The sequence below is a fragment of the Halichoerus grypus genome, chromosome 2 (genome assembly GCF_964656455.1).
Source record: "Halichoerus grypus chromosome 2, mHalGry1.hap1.1, whole genome shotgun sequence".
Taxonomy (NCBI): Eukaryota; Metazoa; Chordata; class Mammalia; order Carnivora; family Phocidae; genus Halichoerus; species Halichoerus grypus.
This window is the reverse complement of record NC_135713.1, coordinates 111,896,867-111,923,042: the sequence shown is the minus strand read 5'-3', so window position 1 is coordinate 111,923,042 and position 26,176 is coordinate 111,896,867. Positions and strand designations below refer to the sequence as shown.

The 26,176-nt window shown below is 42.1% G+C and overlaps 2 protein-coding genes across 5 annotated transcripts in view; one reads left to right on the top strand and one right to left on the bottom strand.

Annotated features, from left to right (window-relative positions):
- The window catches only part of MTREX (Mtr4 exosome RNA helicase), a 114,619-nt gene extending 109,241 nt beyond the window's left edge, over positions 1-5,378 (top strand). The window contains exons 26-27 of the mRNA XM_036065696.2: positions 3,624-3,728; positions 5,095-5,378. Coding sequence (XP_035921589.1) covers positions 3,624-3,728; positions 5,095-5,147 — 158 coding nt within the window. The 3' untranslated portion in view covers positions 5,148-5,378. The remainder of the gene's footprint in view (positions 1-3,623; positions 3,729-5,094) is intronic.
- PLPP1 (phospholipid phosphatase 1) overlaps positions 3,902-26,176 on the bottom strand; it is a 101,354-nt gene continuing 79,079 nt past the window's right edge. For all 4 annotated transcript variants that reach the window (XM_078067322.1, XM_036065700.2, XM_036065701.2 and 1 more), the window contains exons 4-6: positions 16,747-16,804; positions 6,219-6,395; positions 3,902-5,722 (exon numbers count right to left, since the gene is read on the bottom strand). In XM_078067322.1, the coding sequence (XP_077923448.1) occupies positions 5,591-5,722; positions 6,219-6,395; positions 16,747-16,804 (367 nt within the window). In that variant the 3' untranslated portion in view covers positions 3,902-5,590. The remainder of the gene's footprint in view (positions 5,723-6,218; positions 6,396-16,746; positions 16,805-26,176) is intronic.

Genomic DNA, 26,176 nt, shown 5'->3' with positions numbered 1-26,176 from the left:
GTTACGAATCTCAGGGCCTTGCTCCACTCTTTTCTGCACCCTCCTCAATCTTGCCATTTTAGGATATAAATAGGCATATAGTTTTCATCCACACCTTTTTCAGCTACAAATATAACCGAGTGGTTAAGAGCAAGAGCACAAATCCTGGGCATAAATCCTACTCAGTAGAATGACCCTGGGCAAGTTACTTAACTGTGCCTCAGTTTCTTTGGCTATAAAATGAGTGTAATAGCTCCTTCCTCATAGTGTGAGGATAACATGATGCATAGAGAGCCTTTAGCACAGTTAGCCTGGCACACAGCATTCAATAAATGGGGAGCTGCTGCTGTCAGTTTTTCGTGACAGGTATTTTGTTGTCGTCACCCTCAATCCCTCATTCCTTTTACAGCCAGACTCAGGAGTAGTAGCTGAGAATAGACCATCTTCAGTTCCTTATCCCCCATCTCCATCTTGATCCACAGTAATGTGTTATCTTATTTTGCTGAAATTACTATGAGAATCACTTCTCAGCCTTTTGGCTAAGATCAAGTGAAATTACTAGAAGACACCAGTGACTTTGCCAAATTCAGGAAACAGACCCCTTTATTTGGATTCTACTTGCCAGTTTTTACTGCTTACTACTTCTAGAAACTCATTAATAGAAATTCTTTGGCACTACCTGGCCATGAAGATTTTTACAGAAGTGAAGAGCTTTAGAGTAAGGCCTGAAAAACTTATAAAATATTGGGGGATCTAGGTGGCTCAGTGGGTTAAGCAGCTGACTCTTGATTTCGGCTCAGGTCATGATCTCAGGGTCCTGGGATCGAGCCCCACGTTGGGCTCCGTGCTCAGTAGGAAGTCTGCTTGAGCATTCTCTCTTTCTGTCTCCCTTTGCCCCTCCCCCCACTTGCACATGCATGCTCTCAAACCGTTTTTTTTTAAGTTTTTAATTTTTTTATCGTTATGTTAATCACCATACATTACATCATAAGTTTTTGATGTAGTGTTCCATGATTCATTGTTTGTGCATAACACCCAGTGCTCCATGCAGAACGTGCCCTCTTTAATACCATCACCAGGCTAACCCATTCTCCCACCCCCCTCCCCTCTAGAACCTTCAGTTTGTTTTTCAGAGTCCATCGTCTCTCATGGTTCGTCTTGCTCTCAAACCTTTTTAAAAACTTATAAAATATTTACAGTTTTTAAGTGTATAAACTAAATTTAATGATAAATTGAAATTTGTAAAGTAATACACATTTTTTAAAAAGATTTTATTTATTTATTTGACAGAGGCACAGCGAGAGAGGGAACACAAGCAGGGGGAGTGGGAGAGGGAGAAGCAGCTTCCCGCGGAGCAGGGAGCCCGATGCAGGGCTCGATCCCAGCATCCTGGGATCATTACCTGAGCCAAAGGCAGACATTTAACAACTGAGCCACCCAGGCACCCCAGTAATACACATTTATTATAGAAAATTTAGAAAATAGAGATGTATCATTTCTGTGAGGCACTATGATATTGTTAAATGCGTGGGCTCTAGAATCTTCGGTCTGGATTCAAATCCTGACTCCATCATTTACTCCTGGCTCTGACCTTGGTAAAGTTACGTATGCAACTTCCATTTCTCCTTTTCCCTCTCTGTAAAATGAGGATGACAATACTTGTCAGATTGTAAATGTGAAATGAGAAGTTTTACATGAAATATGTATTACAGATCTACCACGAAATAAGTGCTCAGAAAATGTTGGACATCACCCTTTTTTCTTGAAACACATTCAGCCTAATTTCTCCTTTCTTTGATGCCTAAATATCACTAGGAACATCAGTAACTTTACTCTCCAGTAATACAAGAAAGTCCTCAGGGTTATTGTAAAATGTGTATATATGTGATTGGTTGGATTTTACAGAATTTATGTCTCTGTTTTGGTTGCCATTTTGCTGTTGACTCTTATGAAGTCCTTTGCTGGGTGCTAAATAACTTTGACAGAGTTGTGTAGTGGAAATAGGCTGTATTTGGGGCTGGAGTTTTCTCCCAGAACTCCATGAACCTTTTAATGAGAGGAGGACCAAAAAAAAAACAAAAAAAACAAACCTATGGACTTTGAATATTTTGGCTAAAGGGCTATATCATGACATTTTACATTCCTTCAGAGTTTTGCCAATGTCAAAGAATTTGTATATTTCTTATCTCAAGTGACATAAAATCAGAGCTAGGTAGAGCATGCCCTCTGTTTAAATAGTATGGAACCAAGTCTAAAGTAGGTGAACATCCTACATGTAGGAGATGAAAGGGTATTATCCCCATTTGCCTTTTAAGGTAACCTGTATGCTGGTCATTTTCATTACCAGTGTCATCGCACACACCTCCCAGAATGTGAAGTAGCATCGTTGTGTTTTCATTGTTTTGGCCCATTGGTGGGTTCAGCAACCAGGAATGTTGTCCTTAGGGGTGCAGGCCCTTGTGCAGTAATTTATCTTTGGCTCTTGGAATTGTCCCACAGAGAGGGAAGGCTCTCTACATGTGCATGGGCACTTGCTCCTGGATTATGCGGACTCTGTTGGGCAAATGGCTTTTATTTTTGCCTTCATTTAAGCTAAAAGTACATTCTCCTTCCTGAGTTAACTCTCCCCAGTTTCCCCCCAACCACTGGGCACAGTGGAAAAGAACATGGAGGGCATTAAGAGAAAACTGTGCACAGTGAGTGTATTACAAAACTTGATAAATGCTGATGGATTAGTTCAGTGTTCTAAGGAGTTAATAATGGTAAGGACTTAGAGGAGTTCATACCTTGCATATCAGACAGAACTGCTATTTCTAATGTATTTCACACATTAAAGTCCCAAGAGTTTTAAACTTAAGTAGATAGGTCTTTGAGAAAGGATCCCAGGCCCCTCCCTTGCTCAAATGTGGTAGAAGTCAAATGATGTTTATAGCTTCAGCAAAGAAACAAACAAAAAACAACAACAAAAAAAACACCCTACTGATCTCAGGGAGTCACATCCAGTGGGAAGAGACTTACCTCCTCCTTTGTGCTCCCTTGAGGACACACTGTATGAAAAAAGCACTGATAAAAAGTCTACTTAAGGTCAAGAAGAATGAATGATTGCACCTTTAAAATGACAAATCTGATCCTGTTACTTGTCCCCTGCTTAAAAATCTCCAGTTGCATTCTCTTCACAGGATGGTATCCAGATACCTCATTAGGCCACCCTCAGGGTCCTTGAGTAGCTGCCCTTTGTCACACTTCTCTGCATTGCCCAAGTGGTCTTCCTTTGTTGCTGTCTGACAGAGACCTCCTCATTCTTACAGACCCAGGTTATGTTATCTTTGTGGCCTTAATCCAAAGTTGTTCTCCCCCCTGCTCCCAGGGCATTTTGTGAACTTATAAGAGCAAATGTCAACACATTATAATAAATCAGGACTCTCTACCATTAGTCAAGGATGGGAAATTAAACTTTTTGTCTTTGTATCCCTCCTAGTGTCTGCCAGGCAGCCAGTCAAGTCTTCAACCTCATTTACTGCATGGGAAGTCCCTCAAAGTACTATTAGTCAGTCATCCCATGTTCTCCTACCTTGCCTCTAACAAAAGTTCTACTGTTCTGGTTATTTCCATTTTATAAGTGATTTGTTTCCTTTTCTTTACAGGCAGCATAATTCGTTGTATGAGGCGCCTGGAAGAACTGCTTCGACAGATGTGTCAAGCAGCAAAAGCCATTGGAAACACTGAGCTGGAAAACAAATTTGCGGAAGGTCAGTATCTTCTAATAATTAAGGCAGATCTTTTGAGACTTGAATTCTTGGCACAACGTAGGAAGACATTTTCAGATGCTCTTCACTGGAATGCCACGGAGGGCCATCCAGTAGTATTTAAACAAAATTTTAGAGTGTCTCTGTGGGAAAAAGTTTCGAGATTTTAGATGTAATCATTTATATATATTTATTGTGTACTATGTGCAGGCATGGTTTTAAGCACCAGGGGATACCGCAGTGAACAAAAAACCCACAAATCCCTGCCTTCATGGAGCTTACATTCTAGTGTGGGGAGACATGCAATAAACAAGTCAACAATTAAAGTATTTCAGGTGGTGATAAGTCTACAGGAAAAGAAAGGAAGAGACAACAGGAATTGAGGGACAGATGAGATGGCCTAGGGCCCCCACTCGAAAGGTGGTATCGAGCCCCTTCATATATGCTTGATAGACGTAAGCAACAGTACGAGACCAGTGAGTAGAATAGTAGGAAGGAGAAAAGAGATGATCATGTTACCCCCCAGCTCCCAGCTTTTTCCTGAAATGGAGATTTTGACCCCAGGAGTGCGGTGCTCTGGCAGTTCTTGCTGTTGCATTATAGGGAAGTCTGTAGATTAGCAAGGTGGAAGTACGAAGACCAGAAAAAAAAAGATGGCCAGTCCAAGGTGGTAGTAATGGAGGCGGGCAGGGGGTCGGAGGGAGTATATAACATGCTTACAGTTTGTTCCGTCTGAATATTTGCCAAGAAAAAGGGCTGTGAGTTAACACATCAAAGAATAGCGGCCACCTTGTCACTCTGTTAGTTGCTCATGTAGTCACAACCCCTAATGATTTCTGCTAAACAGTGTCCTAAGGAGGTGTGCAAAAACTGGGTACTGTTTCCAAATGGTTGATGGGGCAGACCTATTTAATCAACCAGAGTTTAAGTAAGTTACATAAACTTACTAAATAATGAAATTTATGTTTGTCCTCCCTTAGTCCAGAAAGAATCTCACATGGTAAGTGAAAATAAAGTGTCTCCTGAAGTAGGCTGAAAATTCATGCTTTTGGGTCAACTAACTACTACTTTTGATGGTTTAGTCCTTCCCTCAGTGGGTCTTTGTGCATAGTCGGAGACCCTGTCACGGCCCTGCACACACACAGGAACCGGGATACTTCTGAGTCCAGAGTCGTAAGAGCAGGAGTCTGGTTTCTAAGTTACCCTCCTCTCCTCTCAGAGGTGCCTGTGAACTCCTCTATCATCTTTTAGACCAGCAAGGTTTTGTATCATCGAGATTGTTGTATTAACCTCTTCCCCCGCCCCCCCTGCAAGGGAATTATAGTCTTTGTGGTCTTGGAAGCTTAAACCATCTTTTCTTTTCTCTTAGGAATCACCAAAATCAAGAGGGATATTGTGTTTGCTGCCAGCCTCTACTTATAAAGAGTCAGCTAAACGAATGTGGGGTTTTAAATTTTGCACCACCTGATTACAGCTGACTACAAATGCTTACAGGAGTGTTCATTTGGTTCTCCCATGTCAAGGCAGTTGTACTGAAACATTTTAATATGTATCATACTTCAATCAGGCATCATTCTAAGAAAGCATATTATTACATACACATTTGTACATAAGCATTACATTTTTTTAATAAAAATGTACAGGTGGGCATTATTTTAGTGAAAGGCTTGAAATTTTTTTTAATGAACTCAGCACTATTAGAGAACCATGGTGTTAAATGTAACTATATACACACAGGTAAAGTGGGCATCCAAGAGGTATAGCAGCAGCAGTCCCTTAAAGGTTTGTACACCATGAAGAAAACTCATCCTCTGATTCTGGTTGCAATCCTTTTCCTTTAGAAAGCGGGCCAGCTTTATCTACCTTCAAGGTTGGTGACTGTTCCTAAAGTGATTCCCCGTCGTCGGTGTTTCGTGCAGAGTTGTATGGGAGTCCTCCTCTTTCCTTTCTTTAAAAGGAGAATTTCTCTCCTTGAAGAAATCGGATACATACACTGCCTACAGAAAACAAGTTATACTTAAATTACATCATTAAATACTTTTGTCCCATTCTAAGTTTAAAAACCATATACATAGTTGTAACAAGCAGTTGGCAAAAATAAATATCAACCCCACAACAGAGAAAGGGTACAAAAAATAAGTGACTAACGGGAAGCTTTGTTAGAAGAGATTCTTTTAAATTGAGAGTTGCTTACTTAGGTAGGTCTTGAGTAAATAGCTTTACTCTGTTAGCACTCAGGTTCTTCTGCAATTCATGCCAAAAACAAAGTGAAACAAAACACTATAGCCATAGCCTTTTACAAAAGTACATACAGTAAGATTTTTATAACTTTTGCAAAAAGCAACATAGTTAATAACATCGGGTGATGACCCAGTAAAAATTACGGAGCCTCATTATCTGCCTTTGGATAGTTTTCTCCCTGGGACAGGTTTTCTACTTACTCATCCTAGTGTTTATCAGTAAAAGATGTAGGCTGCCGCCCTGTATACTTACAACTAATACTGCAACCAGGGCTCCTTGAATGAGTCCAGTCAGTACATCACTCCAGTGGTGTTTGTAGTCAGAAACTCGAGAGAGGCCCACGTAAATGGACACAGCAACAAGACCAAATTGCAGTGTGGGGCGTAAGAGTCTTGCCCAGTCTCCCTTCATCCTGGCTTGAAGGTAAAGCTAATAGAGAAGACAGGAATAAAGAGAAGAGTTTAACACCCCAACTGGAAACTTTATATATTTTAAGTATCACCACACCCCTAAAGGTGTGTGTTTTACATGATCAAGTCATTATATATTAATAATCATTACTATTAATAACCATTAAATAACCAGAGTATAAATTACATCTAGAATAGGCTGTAGGCAAGCATTCTTACACTCATCAACACCTGAAACTTCATCCTTTTAAATAAGCCAAACAAAAAGTGATTGCCCCAGAGACTTGTCTTTAGAACAGTTCATTACTGTACCTGTCTAGCTAGACTGCTTTCCAAACTGTAAACAGGGCAAGGGGTTCCCCGTGTTTAGGACTTTCTCGGATTTCAAGGGCAGCCCGTCCTCTGGCAGTCTGTGCTACAATTCTGATTCCCAGCCAAGTTAGCCTTAGTTCCAAGTCTTGGGATAAACTGCTAGCATTCTGAGCACAGGGGTGTCCCTACCCTGGGCCAAGCTACTATGTTTTCCGCCCGGTCTGTCTAGAGACAGAGTTTAATTGATTCGGTTTACGTGAGAGTTCTCGCCTCAGGTTATTTTAAAGGGCAGTGGAGACTAAATAATCTGTATTTTAAGTAAATCTAATACTCTGCCTAAATAATACAGGTTCTACTTGAGTCCTGACCCAACAGTGAATTAGTCTTTGAGTAGCACGTGTGCCCTTTAAGTTCCATGACTTTTCCCTACACTCCTCAGACTTGAGAATATCTCCTTTTCTGTGTCAGCCTGCCCCTGACTTGGGTGCATCCCTAAAGACTGTGATATAGAAGGGTTTCGATAGTTTTCCTATCACTTCCTTTCAGCAACAATTTTTGCCTTATTTCTGTCTAATAAGAATATGCTTTTAAAATCTATTTTAAAAGTTCTGTTTGGTAATTTGTGACTCATACACTTAATTAAATGCATTCCTCAGAAAACAATTTATGTGGCTGTGCCCATAGACACTGCCTACTTGAAACAGATCCATTCCCAGTTCCTTGCGCACTGCTGTGAGCGAGTGTTCAGTTCTCAGCGGCTGGCAAAAACTCAGACTGTCTAATTTTATCGAGTATTTTTACAGTAGAAACATCTAATTGTAAAAGAGCATACCAGTTGTTCAATTGAATTGCACTCATTAGCTGGTTAAAGTACTCCTGGCTTTCTGCAGACCCCCTCCTTTCCTTTTTTCTTTGTTGTTGAAGCTATAAAAATGTAAACAGTAAGAGGCTTGTCTCAAGATTCTGGAGTTGGGAAGATAGCTGGTTCTGGTTGAAGCAAAGTTTGCATCTGGCAACTGAATCCAATTAGGTAACACAACCATGCCAGTAATATTCCCCTCACTAGTTTTATCTTCATTGGAAATGTTTTACTCATTTCAAGGAGAATAGTACCTTGACTGGGGCTGAAGCCAAGTTTTGGATGTTACTCCCCAAAAGTTCAGCTGTCCCTCTTTTGATTATTTAACTGCCTTTTCATGTAACTGTTAAAGGCATGGGTTCTTCAGACTATAAAAATATATACCTATGAATTATAAATACTTAACATGAATGCACCTTAGGGAGAACTGCACCTACCTCTGTTAAGGACATAGCAAGAAAAAAACAATACGAACTCTAAAATGGATTTACGCTTAGTCCTAGTTTGTGCTTCCAACCCAAAGAAAACTCAGACAGGACTTTGAAGGTCCTTCCTCACTTCGGCTTCTAAAATCCTAACAGTATTTTCCTTCCAAAGACCCTCACTTTAACTCTAGGTAGCTTGCCCCTAATTAATATTCACTTACGGATTAGTACTCAAGCTTCTATGTACTTTAGGTGAAACCTTCAACCCTCTAAGTAGCTAGTTTCTCCTCACACATCTACCCAAGTATAGATGTTACCCCCTTCTCTGGTGACCCAGAGATGATTTCACCCTGAGGGGGGTACTAGGAAGCCCCCCATTGTGGTTCTACACCTAACCTTACCCTCCCCTCCAGGCTCTGGCTCTGATAACTAACGGCCGTGGCGTGTACGCAGGCTGCCGTCACAGAACAGTTCTCAGCTCGGGGTGAGGCTGGCTAAGTGAGTGTGCTTCCTTTTCGCCTGCTGTTTCCTCAGTGTAGCTCTGGGAAGGCCGGGCATCACCTAGCTACAGCCCTGTTCACGGCTGCGAGGACGCCTCCATTTCAGTAGACCCCACGGAGCTAAACACACTGAGTTTCTTGGCCCTTGGATCACTTGAGTTCCACAGCTGACATGCCCATAACTCCAGACGGGGACAACTGTCCTCCCATGCTGCCAGCCAGAAGTCTTTCCTACGTCAGCGGCTTCAACAGAGCAGACAGTGTTAAGCTTTTCTTGGGTCCTGCAGTGCAGATCTTCTAATATCTCACCCTCTGGAGGCACTAGAGATTTGACTTCCTCTACCGCTCATTTATAACTGCTTCCCAAAATCATTACCTCTTGCCTGTTGTCTCCTTTTCCATTTTTTGACTTTGTGGGTTTATCATTTTTTATTCTATTCCTTGTCCTTTTAGAGGAAAGAGGACAGTCTATGTACCTTTAAACACAAGACTGTTGAGGGAAGTACATGTTCGTAACTGCCTCAGAGAAGCAGTGTTGGAAGCTCTCACCACTGTTCTACGCGTACTAGATTTAGGGACAGAGCTGCTTTAATGCTAAAGCTTATAATAAAAGGCTCTGTAAGGCCCTGCCTTTGCAGACTCCCCTCTCCCCACACGTGTGTTTGCCAATCACGTACACACCGAGCACATTCAAGTAAGGAAGTCCATTGCTTATTTCTTAAAACTCAGAACTGAGGAACTCGACATCCAGCGTTGTGCACAGTATGGGACAGACTCAGTGGCAGTGTCAACGACTTACAAATTCCCCTCCTGGGCGGAACCGTCCCTCCACAGACACAGTTGAAGGGGGAGACCCATCCGGACCACACCACTCTGCCTTCTCTTCAGAGAGAGCACTGAAGATGACCTCTGACAGGCCCGAACCCGAGATCTGCTGGGCCGTATTCTCCCTCTGGAATTTGCAGAAGGATGAACGGGTTCTCTTTTTTCAGAAGGTCTAGAAAGAGCACCTAAAGGATACAGGATAGGCTACTTGCAAACTAAACTTACGAGAAAGCAAAACCTATGGTGAGGCACGGACAGCAAGCCCTGAGGAGAGAGCAAAGAATGGGGCAGAGTGGCAGCCACACCAGGAAGCCAGGCGGCCCGTGAGACAGGTGGAGCAAGTTCAGTTCTTGGTGGTATGCTAGTTCTAGCCCATCGAGGTCTTTACTATAAACCATTCTGGGGGCGCCTGGGTGGCTCAAGTCTGTTAAGGGTCTGACTCTTGATTGTGGCTCAGGTCACGATTTCAGGGTCTTGGGATTGAACCCCACATTGGGCTCCCTGCTCAGCAGGGAGTCTGCTTGTCTCCCTCTCCCTCTGCCCCTCCCCCTGCTCACGTGCACACGCTTTCTCTTTCTCTAATAAGTAAATAAATCTTTAAAAAAAAAATTTTTTTTTCCCTCTGGGAGATCTAAGTCAGTTGCTTACAACCAAAAGATAAAATCCCAATTACCAGCCACCTCTGTGTTCAATTAAAATCCCATTTTGTTCTTAATTTGGATTTCTGTGACTTGAATGATGAGGAGTTTTACTTTAAAAAAAAAAGTAAGTTTCCATCGAGAAGGAAAATAGTATTTATACACTGGGGTTCACACCGTGAGGAAAAAAAAAAATTAAATCCCATGAGAACAAACACATTAAATGTCCACTGAAGGCCCTGTTACAAGAGCGGTCTGGCATTGGGTATGGGATTTACTTCCATGACTTCTTTCTACGTGCAGTACAAGGTGTGAACCCCTACCCTAAGCCAAAAATGGTTCATCTACCCATCTCTGTTGCTGCTCTCAGGCCCATTTTAATATTCTTCTCTGAGCATGCTTCAGTTTGGCCTCAACTGACCTGCCCCATGGGGATTTTGGTCCACTAGTGGGGGACAAGAGTACTGCCTAGTGACAAATTAGATCTAGTGTCTGGATCCCTCCTGATCCTAACATCCAACCTTCTGGTGAAAGAAGCTCCGAAGCAGAAAGTTCCCAACTAGAAATAAGAGAAAGGGTAGACAAGGCAGAATGGACCAACCTGCAGCTGGTCACTGAGGTACTCCCTGCAGGTCTGTGAAAAGAACAACTGAGCCTATCACTAGTGTCATCCCTGCTGTCACAGGAAAAGGCAAGAGGCATTTGGGGTTCCAGGAGGCACAAACTGAGAAAAAAGTTAGCAGGAAAAACAAAGATACATCATGTACTTCACCAACCTTTACACTGCTCCCTGCCCACTTTTTCATCTGTTCAAGAGGCAGGATAGACATCTACCACAGGAGAACTTGGAGAGGAAATTAACCTCAAGGCCTCAAAAGGAAACCACAGTGAGGCCTATCTCGATTTCTCGCTCTCTCCAGCAAAGGAACTATTATTTTCCTGACCAGACGGTGTATCAGAGCAAGAGCTCAGGGCAAATCAGATACAACCAATGATTGTGCATAACCCAGATTTAGAAAGCAAAAAATAGTTTGATAATTAGCCTTAGGGATAATCCACCAATATCCTCCAGAAATGTCCTCACTAAAACCAGGCATCACTACTGGCCCTTGTGAAAAGGAAGGTTCCAGATGTGGTTTTTCCTTCCAACAAGAGCAAACTGAGCAAGGGTAGGCCCTGAGCCACTCTTCCACATAGGGCTTCTGGTCAGGAAACTCTAACTGCTTAGTGTAGGGTCAAGTGTTCAGTCTCTTAAAGTGTCCAGTCTCTTAGCAAAGTAAAACCTATTGAAAATGGGATGGAAATAAGTTACTATGTCCAATACTCTATTTAAAGGAATAAAGAAAAGCTTCTTAGCTAAGATATTACTAGAGATTCATAAAGGCCATTTCTTTTTTTTTTTTTTTTTTTTAAAGATTTTATTTATTTATTTGACAGAGAGATAGAAGAGCACAAGCAGAGGGAGTGGCAGAGGGAGAGGGAGAAGCAGGCTCTGCACTGAGCAGGGAACCCGATGCGGGACTCGATCCCAGGACCCTGAGATCATGACCTGAGCCGAAGGCAGATGCTTAACCATCTGAGCCACCCAGGCGCCCCATAAAGGCCATTTCTTATTCCTTAAGGCAACAAGGTCAGAAAATCAATTTGCTCAAAATAACCAGAGAGTCAAAGGCAGAGGGGATTGGAGGAAGACATTCCACGTGCAGGCAGCAAATGCTTCCCTGACAAGTGCAGAGAAGCCTTCCTCCTAATCCAGAAAGAATCCAACACTGAATCTCTTTTGTGAAGAGCCTCATGATAGTTTTGTAGGGAACACAAAGACCTGGTCAAAATAAACAGGGCTTTTCAATGCATGGGGTCACGTCGGAAAAAAAAAAAAATGCAAAGGTATACACGTTTTTCTTTTTTTATAAAATATTATATATACAGCTTTTTAAAATAAGAAAATTCAATGTCTGTTGACACTATTTAGGTATTCTTTCATTATCTTACTATCACCAAAGGGTAAACTATAGCCTTTTTTGCCTAAAATTTCTGGGAAAAAAAAAAAAAAAAAATTAGCTTCCATTAAAGGGTCTAACTTCTCACTTTTAAAATCTGATTGCTGGGGCGCCTGGGTGGCTCAGTCGGTTAAGCGTCTGCCTTTGGCTCAGGTCATGATCCCAGGGTCCTGGGATCGAGCCCCGCATCGGGCTCCCTGCCCAGCGGGAAGCCTGCTTCTCCCTCTCCCACTCTCCCTGCTTGTGTTCCCTCTCTCGCTGTGTCTCTCTGTCAAATAAATAAACAAACAAAGAATTTAAAATAAAATAAAACCTGATTGCTGACAAAAATATTTTGTGAGGCTGGTTTATTTTTATTTTGCCTTTCCTTGATCCTGTAACACTTAACTACAAAATGCTGTTGTCTCACAGAGTTTCTTAATAATCTGTTCTTAAAATAAGGGTTTTTTTCCCCATTTTAAAGTTGAGTCGGGGTCAGCTTGCAAGCTAAGAATGGTTTTCACATTTTAAAGGACTATTTTTTTAAAAAAAGAACATGCGGGGCGCCTGGGTGGCTCAGTTGTTGAGCGTCTGCCTTCGGCTCAGGTCATGATCCCAGGCTCCTGGGATCGAGCCCCGCATCAGGCTCCCCGCTCAGTGGGAAGCCTGCTTCTCCCTCTCCCACTCCCCCTGCTTGTGTTCCCTCTCTAGCTGTGTCTCTCTCTGTCAAATAAATAAAATCTTAAAAAAAAAAAAAAAAAAAGAACATGCAATGGAGACTGTATTGTGGCCTACAAAGCCTAACTATGATCTGACCTCTTACTGAAATCATCTGCCACCTCCTGAACTAGACCAACAGTAGCATGTTCAACACAAAGAAATATTCCTTGCTCTATGTATTTTGAAAAACAGCCTCTAAGACTGAGCCAGGCAATACATTATTCTACCTCCACTTCATGACAGATCTGGCCAGGAGAACACCCTAAGGCTGACCTCTGTTTAGTCTTTACTCTAGGCTTCAATTTCACCATCTTTAGGATTTACAGAGTTTCTAAATTTAAATGTAGAATCCCACGTTACAATTAGACAGGATTCCTATAGTTCCTGGGCTGTTCACTTGCCCAATGCCCGGCATTAAGTCACACTTTGGAAACCATCTTCCTGAAATATCACCAATTGTAGGTACTCCAGGGTGAGTGTGGGGGAAGGACTACAAATCTTGAGAGAAGTGGGTGGTATCAAAGAGCACTATCCCAACAGGAGGGGGCAAGACCCAGATACACCCTGTGGCAGGGGAGGGGTGTAGCTGAAGCACAGACACTAAGGTGCTTGGGCCCCACTGTAGCAGTTAATCCAGGAATTTCGTAACAGAAACACAATCTGAGATTTCAGGCTCCACACTACAGTGCTGGGAAACGTGTTTCCTTCAGTATCTATTCCAACACAGTCCATATATATATGTACTGAAAAAAGAACAGTCTCATAACATGCTTCCTTTCCCGGACAGTGAAGTAAGTTTGGATTCTTTGGCACTTGGCCCAGTTCAGTGGGCAGACCTAGCTATGTGCAAAGAAGCCCTGCCGTATGCTCCCGCCAGCCGAGGTGGCATCCATGGGTGCTGACTGTCCTGCCACTGTCAAGTGTAGGGCTGGGCTGCCTGCCACAGGAGAACAATGGTCAGGATATTTTCTTTTTTAAAGTTAATTTCTGGGTGTCAGGAATTCTTGGCGGAAGTTTCAGCTATCAAAAACTGTCCTCTGAATTTAAATGACTGTACATCTCCACCCAAATCTGGGACTGACCCACGATGCCAAGATGCCTAGGGAAGCAAGATGAGTCACTGCCTAAGGAACTGGCAGAGGACGTGGGGTTGGTTAAATGTTGTATATAAATGTGAGAGCTGGAAAGCAGGGAGACATCTGTGTGTTCAGGGGCTGAAATAAAAGCTGGGGCCTACATCCACATCAAGTAAGTATTTCCACCCCTTAGAGTCCCTGAAATGCAGTGCATGGTTGCTCTGACCAGCTTTCCTCTCCAGAAAGGCCTTGGTGTATGACAAATCTATTTATCTGAACTTTTCATTATAACTTTACGAGCTCATACTGACCCCAGTTACCAAACTACAATCAAGATCATTTTCCCTCTGCTTAGATCCTTAACTTACCTCCTCATACACTCCCGGGTGTCCACAGAGCAGGCTTACCACTGAGGCCCTCTATTTATTAATCTCATCCTCTATACAGTAGTTTCACATATTTTATAAAAGAGCCCTCAGTGAAAGTTTATATTTGACTGAATGTACAGATATTTTGAGAAGGGTCAAAGCAGCAAACATGAACTGTAAACTACAGGATACGGAATATGATATGTCTGAGAACATTCTTTACAATTAAAAACAGTTGGGGGGGCGCCTGGGTGGCTCAGTCAGTTAAGCGTCTGCCTTGGGCTCAGGTCATGGTCCCAGGGTCCTGGGATTGAGCCCTGCGTTGGGCTCCCCACTCAGCGGGAAGCCTGCTTCTCCCTCTCCCGCTGCCACTCCCCCTGCTTGTGTTCTCTGTCGAATCAATAAATAAAATCTTTAGAAAAAAAAAAAAAGTTGGTAAAAGTCATGTGTCATCACCTAAACTTTAAAATAACTGGACTAGGGTTCAGATCAAGGGGTCTATCAGCAAAGCAAGGGAACCTGATGAACAAGAGACCACTAGAGAGCTGACAGACCTCAACAGCCTTCCAAGGCCCCTATTTCCCCAACTTTATAAAAGGGTGGCAACCATCCCTCTTCTCCTACGTCATGAGGATTATCAAGAGTCAACAATTAAAGTAGTTTAAATGCAAATCATCAATATCAACCTCAGGATTCTTGAGTCTCTCTCCTTAAGGACTTAAAGACACTGACACACAGGTGAGGGACCGACAAAGCACAGAAGCCGCAATGGCGAGGTCTGGCTGGGGGCAGATAAAACACGTGCAAACACTGAAAAGCCGTCAGTGCAGTCACAGACTTCTACTTTGGGAAGATTTCTCAGGATACTAATGGCTCTAGCCTTCATCTCCCCCAGTCCCCATGCCCGATTTATTTTTTTACTTTTTAAATTTTTAAAAGTTTATTATTAACATATAATGTATGATTTGTTTCAGGGGTACAGGTCTGTGATTCGTCAGTCTTACACAATTCACAGTGCTCACCACAGCACACACCCTCCCCCCATGCCCTATTTGAAAAGAAAAATATATGGTGGCTCCCTTTAGAAAGAATGCTAACTTTTCCTAATAAGATAAATGAACAGAGGATATTGGAATAGTATTTCTTGTTCCTCCCTTCAAATAAATCACATTCCCCATGGCACATTTTCAGAAACATTTGGGTGTGTATTTTAAAAAGGAAGCCAAGCCCCAAATTCTGCTAAATTGGTACCGTTGCTTCCTTGCAAAATTAAATTAACCTAAGACAAAAGACTTATATTTCCAAAAATGGTGAAGAGGCCAAAAATTAGCTCAATTGTAATGGTTTTGAAATTGTGGGTTTGAATTTTGCATAGCACACACATCTGTAATTTTTACATTCTTCTGACTTCTCAAACTTGATTTTTCAAGTGAAAGCAGGATTCTGGTAAGAATTGATATTAAAATGTCTCCAAATGAGACCAAATTAACTCCCAGCAGTCTACTCTTAATATTACATATCCTGGACTTATAATGTAAGCATTAAATACTCAAGAGCACTTACTGTGACCAAGGAAAGGGGGGGAAAAAAAAGAGCAAACATCAAATTCACACACAACACAACCATATAAAAATCCACTCACAAAATTAAGATGAAAATTGTAGCTGATCATTTAGGGTAGAGAGCTCTTCTCCCTCTCTTCTTTTCCAACAAATTTTGTTAATTTTATAGAGAAAGAGAGACACGCAGAGATAGGAGAGTGAGAACATTATAAAAAGTAAGTCCACTGAGCTGACCTTTAAAGACTCCTGGATATGCCCTAAAGCCTGGTCTTCCTTAAGTGACTCTGGATAAACACTCATCTCTAGAGCTGCGAACCGTGGACGCAAATATGTTCTACCTCTTCACTGTCCACTGTGTATGCTGCAAGTGCCAGCTGGCACGCTGCTCTGGCTTAGCAGTTAGAAGTGCACCTGCCAACCGGAGAGATGCTAAGTCCCGAAGCAGCGACTGGTTCTCCCAGAAGCCGCAACCTTTCTGGTCCCACGGAAAGCGGTCAATCAAGTATTTCAGAAAGTGGAAGGAAAACAAAACCTACTCAAGGAGCAACAAGAGCTGCCTTCACATCCACCAATCAAAGCTCCACCCCTAAAGCCAGCAGCGCCCCCGGAGGAAAGGGGCCCCTTGAGCTCCTAAGGCCCAGGGCTCCCAGTTAGGGTCAGGCCGTCACCCAGCAGTGGCCACCCCGGCCCGGTTCTCCAGAGCAGGGACCCGCGGTGCTGACACAGAGGCTGTTGGTATGTTGCAGAAAACCCGTCCCGAAGCAAGGGCGCACGTCACCTGCCTCCGAGCGCCAGGCTGGCAGCTTGATGGTCAGCTTCCTACCACTGGCAGGAAACCCCTACTGCACCGGGGAAGGCCCCCCACTGCCCGGAAGGTTCCCAAGTCGCCGCCCGCTCCGCAAGTGGGCCTGCACGCCGGGCCAGGCCTCCCCCGCAGGCGTAACGGGCTGTGGCAGAAGCACGGGCGCCCCTTCTCTGAGCCGCAGAAGCCGAGCTCACGAGGATGCCGGAGGTGGCCGCCCGGGAGGGGACACTGAGGCTGAACACGTGAGCTGCACGGCTGCACGCAGCACCTCACCCACCGGAAACAGACGCTGAGTACTTACTGCCACGAACAGCATGCAGTACATGGAGAACGAAGAGTGGCCCGAGTAAAAAGACAATCTAGAAGAGAAAGAAGACAAAGGTCACTTTTCTTTTCTAGAGGCGGACAATCGTCTTGACGTCCTAAATCTTACTGCCTCGGAGCAGACCCCTCTCCGCCCTCACCTTGACGAATTACAGGAATGGGGAAGGGGTGCCTCTGACTGAGACTTCCAGCAGGGAACAAACGTGCCACGGACATTTCTTGAAGTAATGCTCGGCAAGCCACAACCCACCGCTATATAAATGGTCGGACTTCATGACACGCGAACTAAAAGGACCAGGATTTCAGTTTTATTTTCTACCTGCAAGGTTTGCCCCGGAGTGCTAGTAATCCCCCCTTTAGAACACTCAGAAGTCAACTACCTCTTCAAAAATAAAGTCAACTTTAAAAAATTAGAAGTGGTATTTTAGCCTTTTAAACGGGCACACATCCTGCCTTAGATTTCCCACCAGATGAAAGGGTTTTTGTTTGACATTTATTTTAAAACTGTGCACTGAGAGGCCGTACCAGATGAATCCACACTTTTCAGTATTATATTCTAAACATGTGAGTATCATCTTCCCACCCAAAATGACAGAACGCTTGCAAAACTTAATTTTATGGCCCCTTCTGGAAAAGGGAGCAGCTTACTAACATCCATGATCTGGGTTCTGCTTACAGAGTGCTGGCCGTCGGAGCAGAAAAGGCAAGAACATTCGATCCAGTAATAGTAACTCCATGCAAAGGATGCATCAAGCAAATAATGAGAATGCTTCTCCTGCCCATGAATATGAACAAACTCAGAAGGGCAGGCTTCTAAGTATTTTACTTATTACACCCTGCTTGATTCAAAAGGAATTTGGTTACCTGGATTCAGAGAGGTGAAATTAAAACACAGATCAGAAAGTCATCTGTGTATGTTTGGCAACTGAGAGGAGGTGGGAGTGGAGATTTTTTAAGCATTGTACCGATGATGATCTAGCAAGAATTATGAGTCTTTTTCATAATCAGATACATCTCTAAGAAAATGAATATTCTCACGTCTAGTACCAGCTAGGAATTACATCATTAAACTTGATAATTACTGTGGATTTAATCTATGTAAAACAAGAAAAAGAAATCACTTTTAGCCTCACCAACTGTTTGGCTGTAGAGAATAGATCAATACAAGTCCTTCCTTTAAATTAGATAATTAGAGCAGAGTTCTACACATTTTATGTTTCAGTAAGTTATACTGAAGAACCTACAAGTTAATAAAAGCCAATTTCAAGAACTGTCAAATCCCATCAAGCCAACATGACCACGATCAAGGAAATGTTCTCAAAGCCGAGCAAGTTCAAAGTCTCACTAAGACTTCGTCTTCAGAGTAGTCACTGTACACTGTGTGACAAAATTGTAAATTCCAAACCTACGTAACAGTTTTACACAGTTCTGATTCAGTCACAGGCTGCTTCCACTAGGTAAAAACAAAATGGTTTCAATTTTTTATTCCAAATACATAAAGAGGTATTTTATTCAGTATAGAATCAGCCAAATAACCTCTGACTTCAAACAGGGATTAAAACACATAAAGGGAGAACTCTATTTGACCTCACTCTCTAAGTCTCTAAGTCTGATCACAGTAAGTGATCAAACAAATCATGCTAATATGGACTTTTACCACTATTAAAACAGAATAAAACACCAAAATACAACTTCAAGTTATTTTCCTATTCCATACACATATCTTTATTGGAATCTCTAGGAGATACAGCTCTTTATTATGTCTGAAACTCACAAATGAACAAATAATTGTATGAGTAGTTTGATAAAAATCCCAAAAGTAGGAGTGCCTGGCTGGCTCAGTCGGTGGAGCATGTGACTTGATCGAGGGGTTATAAATTCAAGCCCCACGTTGGGTATAGAGATTACTTAAATTCTTTAAAACATAGTAATAGTAAAAGTAAAATACAATCCCAAAGGTAGTCAAAATGCAGATTGTTTTCATCACAGTAACCTCACTGAAGTACTTACGATTTTGGCCCTGGCCTCAGAATGTCATCCCGTTCTTAGATTTCAACCCAATCCTAGACCACCACCTCACTTCAGAAGAGCCCCTCTCATGACTGTAGATAGACAGATAAACAATTTGCACCAGCTTCCCATCAAAGCTTAGGAAAGTCTTTCCAGAAAGAATATTTACAGAGATCAAATATATTCTGAAATGCAGCTGTTTCACTAACTCAGGCATGCCCTATGACACTGAGCAATAGGCGAGGCTGACAATGTAACCCACCGTGCACAGCATTCTTCTCCAAGTGGTAGATTTAAGATTTTTGTTTTATTTGCCAGCCAGGACCTCCCTTTCTCCTGGGAGAGCTACTCGGCCTGCACCCTAATGTCACAGCCTTCACCCCCCCCCCGCCAGTGCCCATGCGTTCCCACTCCTCAATCCATCATTCTTCCATCTCCGTTTTCCAACATCTACATAAATGTTCAGCCTTACAAACTGCAAAGACAGCCAAATCTAACCTTTATCAGTCATCAGAAGAAAGCAACTCACAAAGTCTTTAATTTTTTAAATGGCATTTACTAAGTATTTTGGGGCTCGTGGTGAGGTTAAATCACAACCTCCTAAAAATCTCACTGCTCTTGCCCTGCCCTCTGATTTTCTTTCCTCCTCCCCACTCCCCAGAGTTAAAAGGCACAAAACAGTTATCCCTTTAGCTATTCTTTTAGTTTGAAATATCTACTTTGCATTCATTCTTGAATGATGGTTTTCCTGAATATAGAATTGTAGGTTAATCCTTTTTTTTTCTCATCACTTTGAGGGTATCATTTGACTATCTTCTGGCTTCTACATTTGCTATTAAAATAGAAGCCATTTGTCTGCCATTCCTTTCTAGGTTACCTGTCCATTCTCTGTAATTACCCTCCCCCTCCTCCACCAAGGTCTGCAATGTTCTCCAGTCTCACGATCATGTATCTAGTAGGCATGTCTCTTTATTTATCTGATTTAGTATTCGTTGGCTTCCCATTTATATACTTCACCAATTTTGAACAGGTCTCAGCCATCACAACTTTGACTGTTATATATCCTCCACCCTACTCTCTTTTTCTGAGATTCAGATTCAACATGTTTGACATTTTCATCCTTACCTTTTTTTTGTACTTTAAATCTTTGTCTATCTTCCATTTCAGCTCTCACTTTCAGTGTCTAAAGTCCTTTATCAGTCTATTTTTTTTAATTTAAATTACTATGTATGTATCATTTATAAAAGATCTCTTTGGTCCTTTTTCCAATCTATGGTCAATTTTGATCCTGTTCATCCTTCATTATATTCTCGGTCTCTATTTCTACACAGTAGATATATTGATTTTTATATTCTATATGGTAATTCTACTATCTGCAATCTGTGAGAGCTTATGTAGTTTGTTGTATCTCCTAACTCTCACTTAGGGTAGCTTGTTTCTATGTATGTTCATTCACAGGAGAATATGAACTCATGTCCTTGACACTCTATCTGTGGGGAATCTTAGAGGTCTTGGTTTAAAAAGAGTTCTTCCAGCAAAGATGTGTGTTCTCTCCTGCTGGGTTCACCACAGCAGGTTTAAAGGTTCACTTTAAAAAATTTTTAAAAATAAATGAATAAAAGAAAAGAAAAGAAAAGAATTTTTTTTAAAGCCCCACATATATAGTATGAATTCTGGCACTAGAACAATGTGACTATGGTCCTGTAGTTAAGAATTCTTTCTGACAGCAGCCTCCTCCCCCGCCAGGAAGATGTTGCCCTTTGGGAGTCCTTAAATTATCCTTGAATCTCCCCTCTGTCTACTCTGCATTAGCCTCATGATCAGAGCCCCATTAAAACTGAGGCTCTAGGCTACCAGGAATTGGCACATACTTTCAGGTACACATCAGATCAACAGCATTAACAAATCCCAACATGATGAAAATTCCTTTACTCTCTCATCAGCTTGGCTATTTATTTACAAAGATTTATTTATATGTGTTTATATATATTTTAATATATAATACCAACATGTGCACAGCATATTACCTAGCACATGTAACTCTATCAGTATTTCTAATCCTCCATATTGCCAGAAATAAAGGCAGCCTTTTTTAAAACAAGAATTAAGACTAGGGGCACCTGGGTGGCTCAGCCGGTTAAGCATCTGCCTTCAGCTCAGGTCATGATCCTGGGGTCCTGGGATTGAGCCCCAAGTGGGGCTCCCTGCTCAGCGGGGAGCCTGCTTCTCCCTGTGCCCCTGTCCCTACTCGTGCCTGCACAGTCTCTCTCTTTCTCTCAAATAAATAAAATCTTAAAAATAAATAAAAGAATTAGGACTAATAAAATGTTATCTCAAGTCAACTGCTTCACTAGGAGACATAGTCTGGCAAAAAACCGTTTGTTTTTCATTTTAAAGTGGTCAATGCTCACAAATGTTTCTAATTATTACTCTCCCACCTTCACTGGGTATGGCAAAGTTGACTCTGGGGCAATTCAGAACTTCCTTCCTTTCCCTAAAGATCCTCCTGAAATTGATTCCTAGGGCATTTTAAGGCAGAAAGGTTGCGTAAGACTTAACGGTTCCAAGCTACTGAGCCCTTCTGTGCGCAGGTATTTAATCCACAGTCCTTCCCCTCTTCACAGAAATCCCCGTGGTGGGAGCTGTCGATCCTATTTTAGATAAAAAGACCCTGAACCTCCCAGACGTTCACTCACTGGCTCCAAATTCCCATGGCTTTGAGGATCAAATCGGAGTCCTCCCAGCTCTTTCCCACTGGGCCAGGGTCCCCTAGCCCCTGCACGGCCGGCCGACCCAGAGGCAGCGCGCACCCCGCCATGCCCGGGGTCACAGCTCATGCACGGCCACGCGTGTGAAGTTCATATGCGAGGACGCACTTAGATCATCTGTGAAGAGGCAAACGGCAGTGTGTAAATAAGCATTTTAAGAGAATACTCATTTGTCCTTTGTACACTCTTAACAGCCAAAATAAAAGGAAGTCAAGCTGCAACGTGAAGCATTTTCTCCAAATGTTATTTGCTGATTACAAAGTTTACACAACAGCAAATTAACTTGAAGGAAATGGTAAAATTCCCTTCTGTGGTAACCTTTAAACACAGAATGACCCTGTGAGAAAGTTAAAATATGTCCCAAACAAATGCACAAAGGAATAATTGCCCAAGTATTAGTCCGACTTTGTTTCAAAAGGATTTTTACAACCAATAGCTGTGCAAAATGCTCAGGCAATGAGCTGTCAGGCTATTATCCTTTAAAAATTTCACATCTAAGATACCGGGGCGAGTCAAGTAGGCAGTGAATGGGGAAAACGGGTACTTCCACAATGCACTGATACGAGCGCATACTTTTCAAAGGGGATTTGACAATATCTATCTCTATGTAAACCCACCGTATTTTCTGACCCAGTAATTCCACTTGGAGACATCTACCCTAGAGAAACACGCACGAGCACGAAGACGTTTGCTGTAACACAGCTAGCAAGCAACTTGAAGACCGTGGTTCTCTCGCTCTTCTTCTGAATACCGTAAGTTAGCTAAAATCAATTAAATAACAATGCGAAGTGACAAAAAAATTATCTCCAGGACATATTTTAAAATATGTCATTTATTTAAACCATGTAAAACCATAAAACTTCACACTTACTGTAAAATACACAGAAAATGACTGACAGAACAAACTGTTAACAGTAGCTCTGGGGAAAGGTATCATACCGGGGTTAAAAAATTTTTTTTCACATTTTATAGTGATAATATTGGAAACAACATGTTATTACCGGGATTTTATATACTTATATACATATTCGAAAATATAAAAAATGCTAGTCAAATTATCTGATATGCCTGCTACAAATTTCCTACAAACCCCTTCTCCACTGAACACGCGCGCACGCGCACGCGCCCAAACTCCCCCCTGAACAGCAGTTGCCTTGAGAGTTGCCCGGCTGCCACTGCTCAGGGCACGCGCAGCTCCCTGCCTCCACATTCATGCCCGGAGCGGCAGCCACTCAAGCCTGGGAAGCTTGTTCTTACATCTCTCAATGAAATGTTTTGACATTCATGTGTATTTTTAAATATCGTAAGTCGTGTTCTCATAAAAATATATGCACATAATTTCACACCACTGAAATTCAGTATATTAGCTCTGTGACTATTATAAGTAACAGTCAACAAACGTGATTTTGATACATGTGTTTGGAGGGGGGAAAAATCAGATTTCTAGAAACGCGTAGATATACAAGAACCACAGGGTATCTCTCTTCCCGAGGGTTACGGAGATTAAAGATGAAGGTGATAAATGGCAAAAGAATGTAAGATGATCCCAAACAAAATTAAGTAAAATACAGCAAAGATAATATAAATTCATCTTATTTGCTTGAACCAGCCAGAGACTGAGGTTATTTCACTTGCAGCAAAAATCCTGTCATATATTCCTTAAATTATTTTTACAATGATTTTACTATATTTCTATTTAAAGCTACACTGCATTTATGTGGAGTCAATTAGCCACTTCACAGATAAAAGTGACATGCCTAACTAAAACAGATCTGAGTATCCTATTTTATTCATTAATATTAATGCATCAAATACCACTTCACAGCCACTAATATCAGTGACTCATACACCAAATAATCTAGTATCTGTAGATATCACATCATGAAACCTAAAGGAGGGAAATGAGCAGGACCGTGGAAAATGAAAAAAGGGGGGGGGAGTAGGACGTAACTGGTATGTGTGCAGGGTATTTTAAACTCTTGTTCAAATAAACCAGTTGAGGGCGCCTGGGTGGCTCAGTTGGTTAGGCGACTGCCTTCGGCTCAGGTCATGATCCTGGCGTCCCGGGATCGAGTCCCACATCGGGCTCCCTGCTCAGCAGGGAGTCTGCTTCTCCCTCTGACCCTCCTCCCTCTCATGCTCTCTGTCTCTCATTCTCTCTCTCGCAAATAAATAAAACCTTAAAAAAAAAAAACAAAAAAAACCAAATAAACCAGTTGATGATTAAAAACAAATGATCCTGTGTCTGTTTATGGGAAACTCATATGAAAAGAAGGAATCTAAAAAGGAGAAGTTGTTGAGAACTCGGAGATAAAGGAAAGTAAAACTGGGTGTGCCTTGAAAATCAGATGACTGGGGAATAAAGGTTCTACACCCTGAGCAGGGGAACTCTGTGTCTCTGACAGATGAGCAGAGGTCAGGGAGTGACAAAGGTTACTGACAGAAGGGTAAAACAGACGAAACACTAACCAGGAGAAGAGAGGCCACAGGTTTCCTACAGCATGAGGGAAAAACTGATTACTTGGTGCAGAAAGACTCCAAATCACCAACATGGCATTATCGAAGAGTTAAAAAGTAAACAAAGGGCAACTGGTAGATTACACAAGGGACTTAACTCTGAGGCATTCCTATGCTGGCAACTAGTAAACACCCTACCTCCTACCTCCCCCACCTCCTTTTAAAACACACTGAACAAGGAAAACTACCTTGCTAAAAGGTAAAAGATTTCAGAGTGAGTCAGAAGGAAGACAAAGTTCTAAATCGCTTTCTAAGGTGTTTTTTAAGGGGCAGGAATGCTAGCCAGAGGCAAGACTGCCAGAGCTCTACTTTTAGCCCTCTCCCAAAAAGACAACATGAAGGCCAAGAAAGCCTACTCAATCTGGCCAGTCCACTCCACTTCCTACCCTGATGCAGATCATGAAATCACCATTAACTCTTTACCAGCGGGGTCAAGAACGACGAGGCTCAAGACATCAGTCCAAGTCTGTACGATTATACTAATATGAAGAGTGGCAAGAGAAAAGGCAAAAGCCCACGCACATATAAAATTAAACAGGAAGCTGACCAGGCAGGTCACTCTTGGTTCCTTTCAGATTTGAGCAGATGACCTCACCAGAGCTTGTGTTACCAGAGGACGAGCAGAGTGCCACGGTACTGCACTTACGACAACCTTTCGACTTTCACTCGTCCACTGCTGAGCTTAGAGTAAAAGACCCTACATAAGGCCCACCAACTACTCTGGAACCATCATCTGCTACCCAACTACTTACAGTTCCCAGTATACACCATGTTTCATGCTGTGTTTCTTCATCACTGTGCCTGAAATGAGCCTCCCAACTTTCTTGGATAATTACCACACAAGAGTCACTTCAGCCACTGTTTTCTCCCAGGAACCTTTCTTAAACAGCTAGGCTGAAGTGATCTCCCTCTCTCCAAAAAGGAAAGAGATGTACAGCGCTCAGTGAACACATATACCCCTGCATCCACCTTCCAAAGTAAATCATGTGTTGTAGTCCGTCCTTCCTCCATTCCATCCAAACAGGGGCAGGAGTACGACAAGACTTATAAACAGGAATGTCTGAGGTTTGTTTGTTTCTTGGTTTGTTTAATTACATAAGATACGTTCATCAGAAAAATTCAGAAGGTACAGCAAATCAAGAGAAAAATTGCTGGTAAACTCCCAACCTCCCTGAGATCCATCTTAATTCATCTTGCATCCCTAACACCCACCACCATTTGATCGAGCATACAGGACGTGCTCAATACATTTTTTAAGCTCAAACAGAATCTAATGTCTCAATGATAAATGAATTTTTATGTAGTTATCCCAGAAAATGTAAAATTCTTACACTTTTCATATTTTCAATGTCACAAACAAATGCACCTCTGCTCCTCCCCCCCACCCCCCACTCCCCTGACACCGCACCAACAACAGGGTATCACTTCAGTGCCTCCACAAGAAGTACACCTTAACTATCTTGTGTTTTGACAGCTAGAAAAAATGTATAAAATAAAACTAAGGATGTATGTTACCTTTGCATAATAATGTTAGCATATAATTAAATGCTAAACTTAGCTAAGCCTATGCCAATAATCACAGCAAGCCACATGAGATAAGTTATCTGATTTTAACATCTTACCTCTGAGGTGTTTTCCCCGTACAGTGGTTACAAATTCTGACTTCATCATCACAGCTCAGGAGAATTATAAAGTCCAATCTAATACCCCTGCTCTTTTCACCCTTCTGTAAGAAACTGTGAGCAGTATCAATGTGTGTCAGCTTAAACATGCACTACCAAGGCCTCTTCCCAATCCGTGTGGCAAGCATTTTAATCATGTGTGTAAAATGTCCAGAAACCTTTTTTACATTATGATCAAAGGCAGTCAGATTAGTGGAACAAATGATATCCATAATGATAAAGTAACAGATATACTCTGTTGTAAATAAAAAACAAATTAAGTTTTAAAAGTATTCTCACGGGCACCTGGCTGGCTCAGCAGGTAGTGTGCGACTCTTGATCTCAGGGTTGTGAGTTTGAAACACAAAGAAACACACAAAGACAGATTTCAATGATCTCTGAATAACGAACCAACACAATCCATACATCAGGTTTTACTTTTCACAAATTC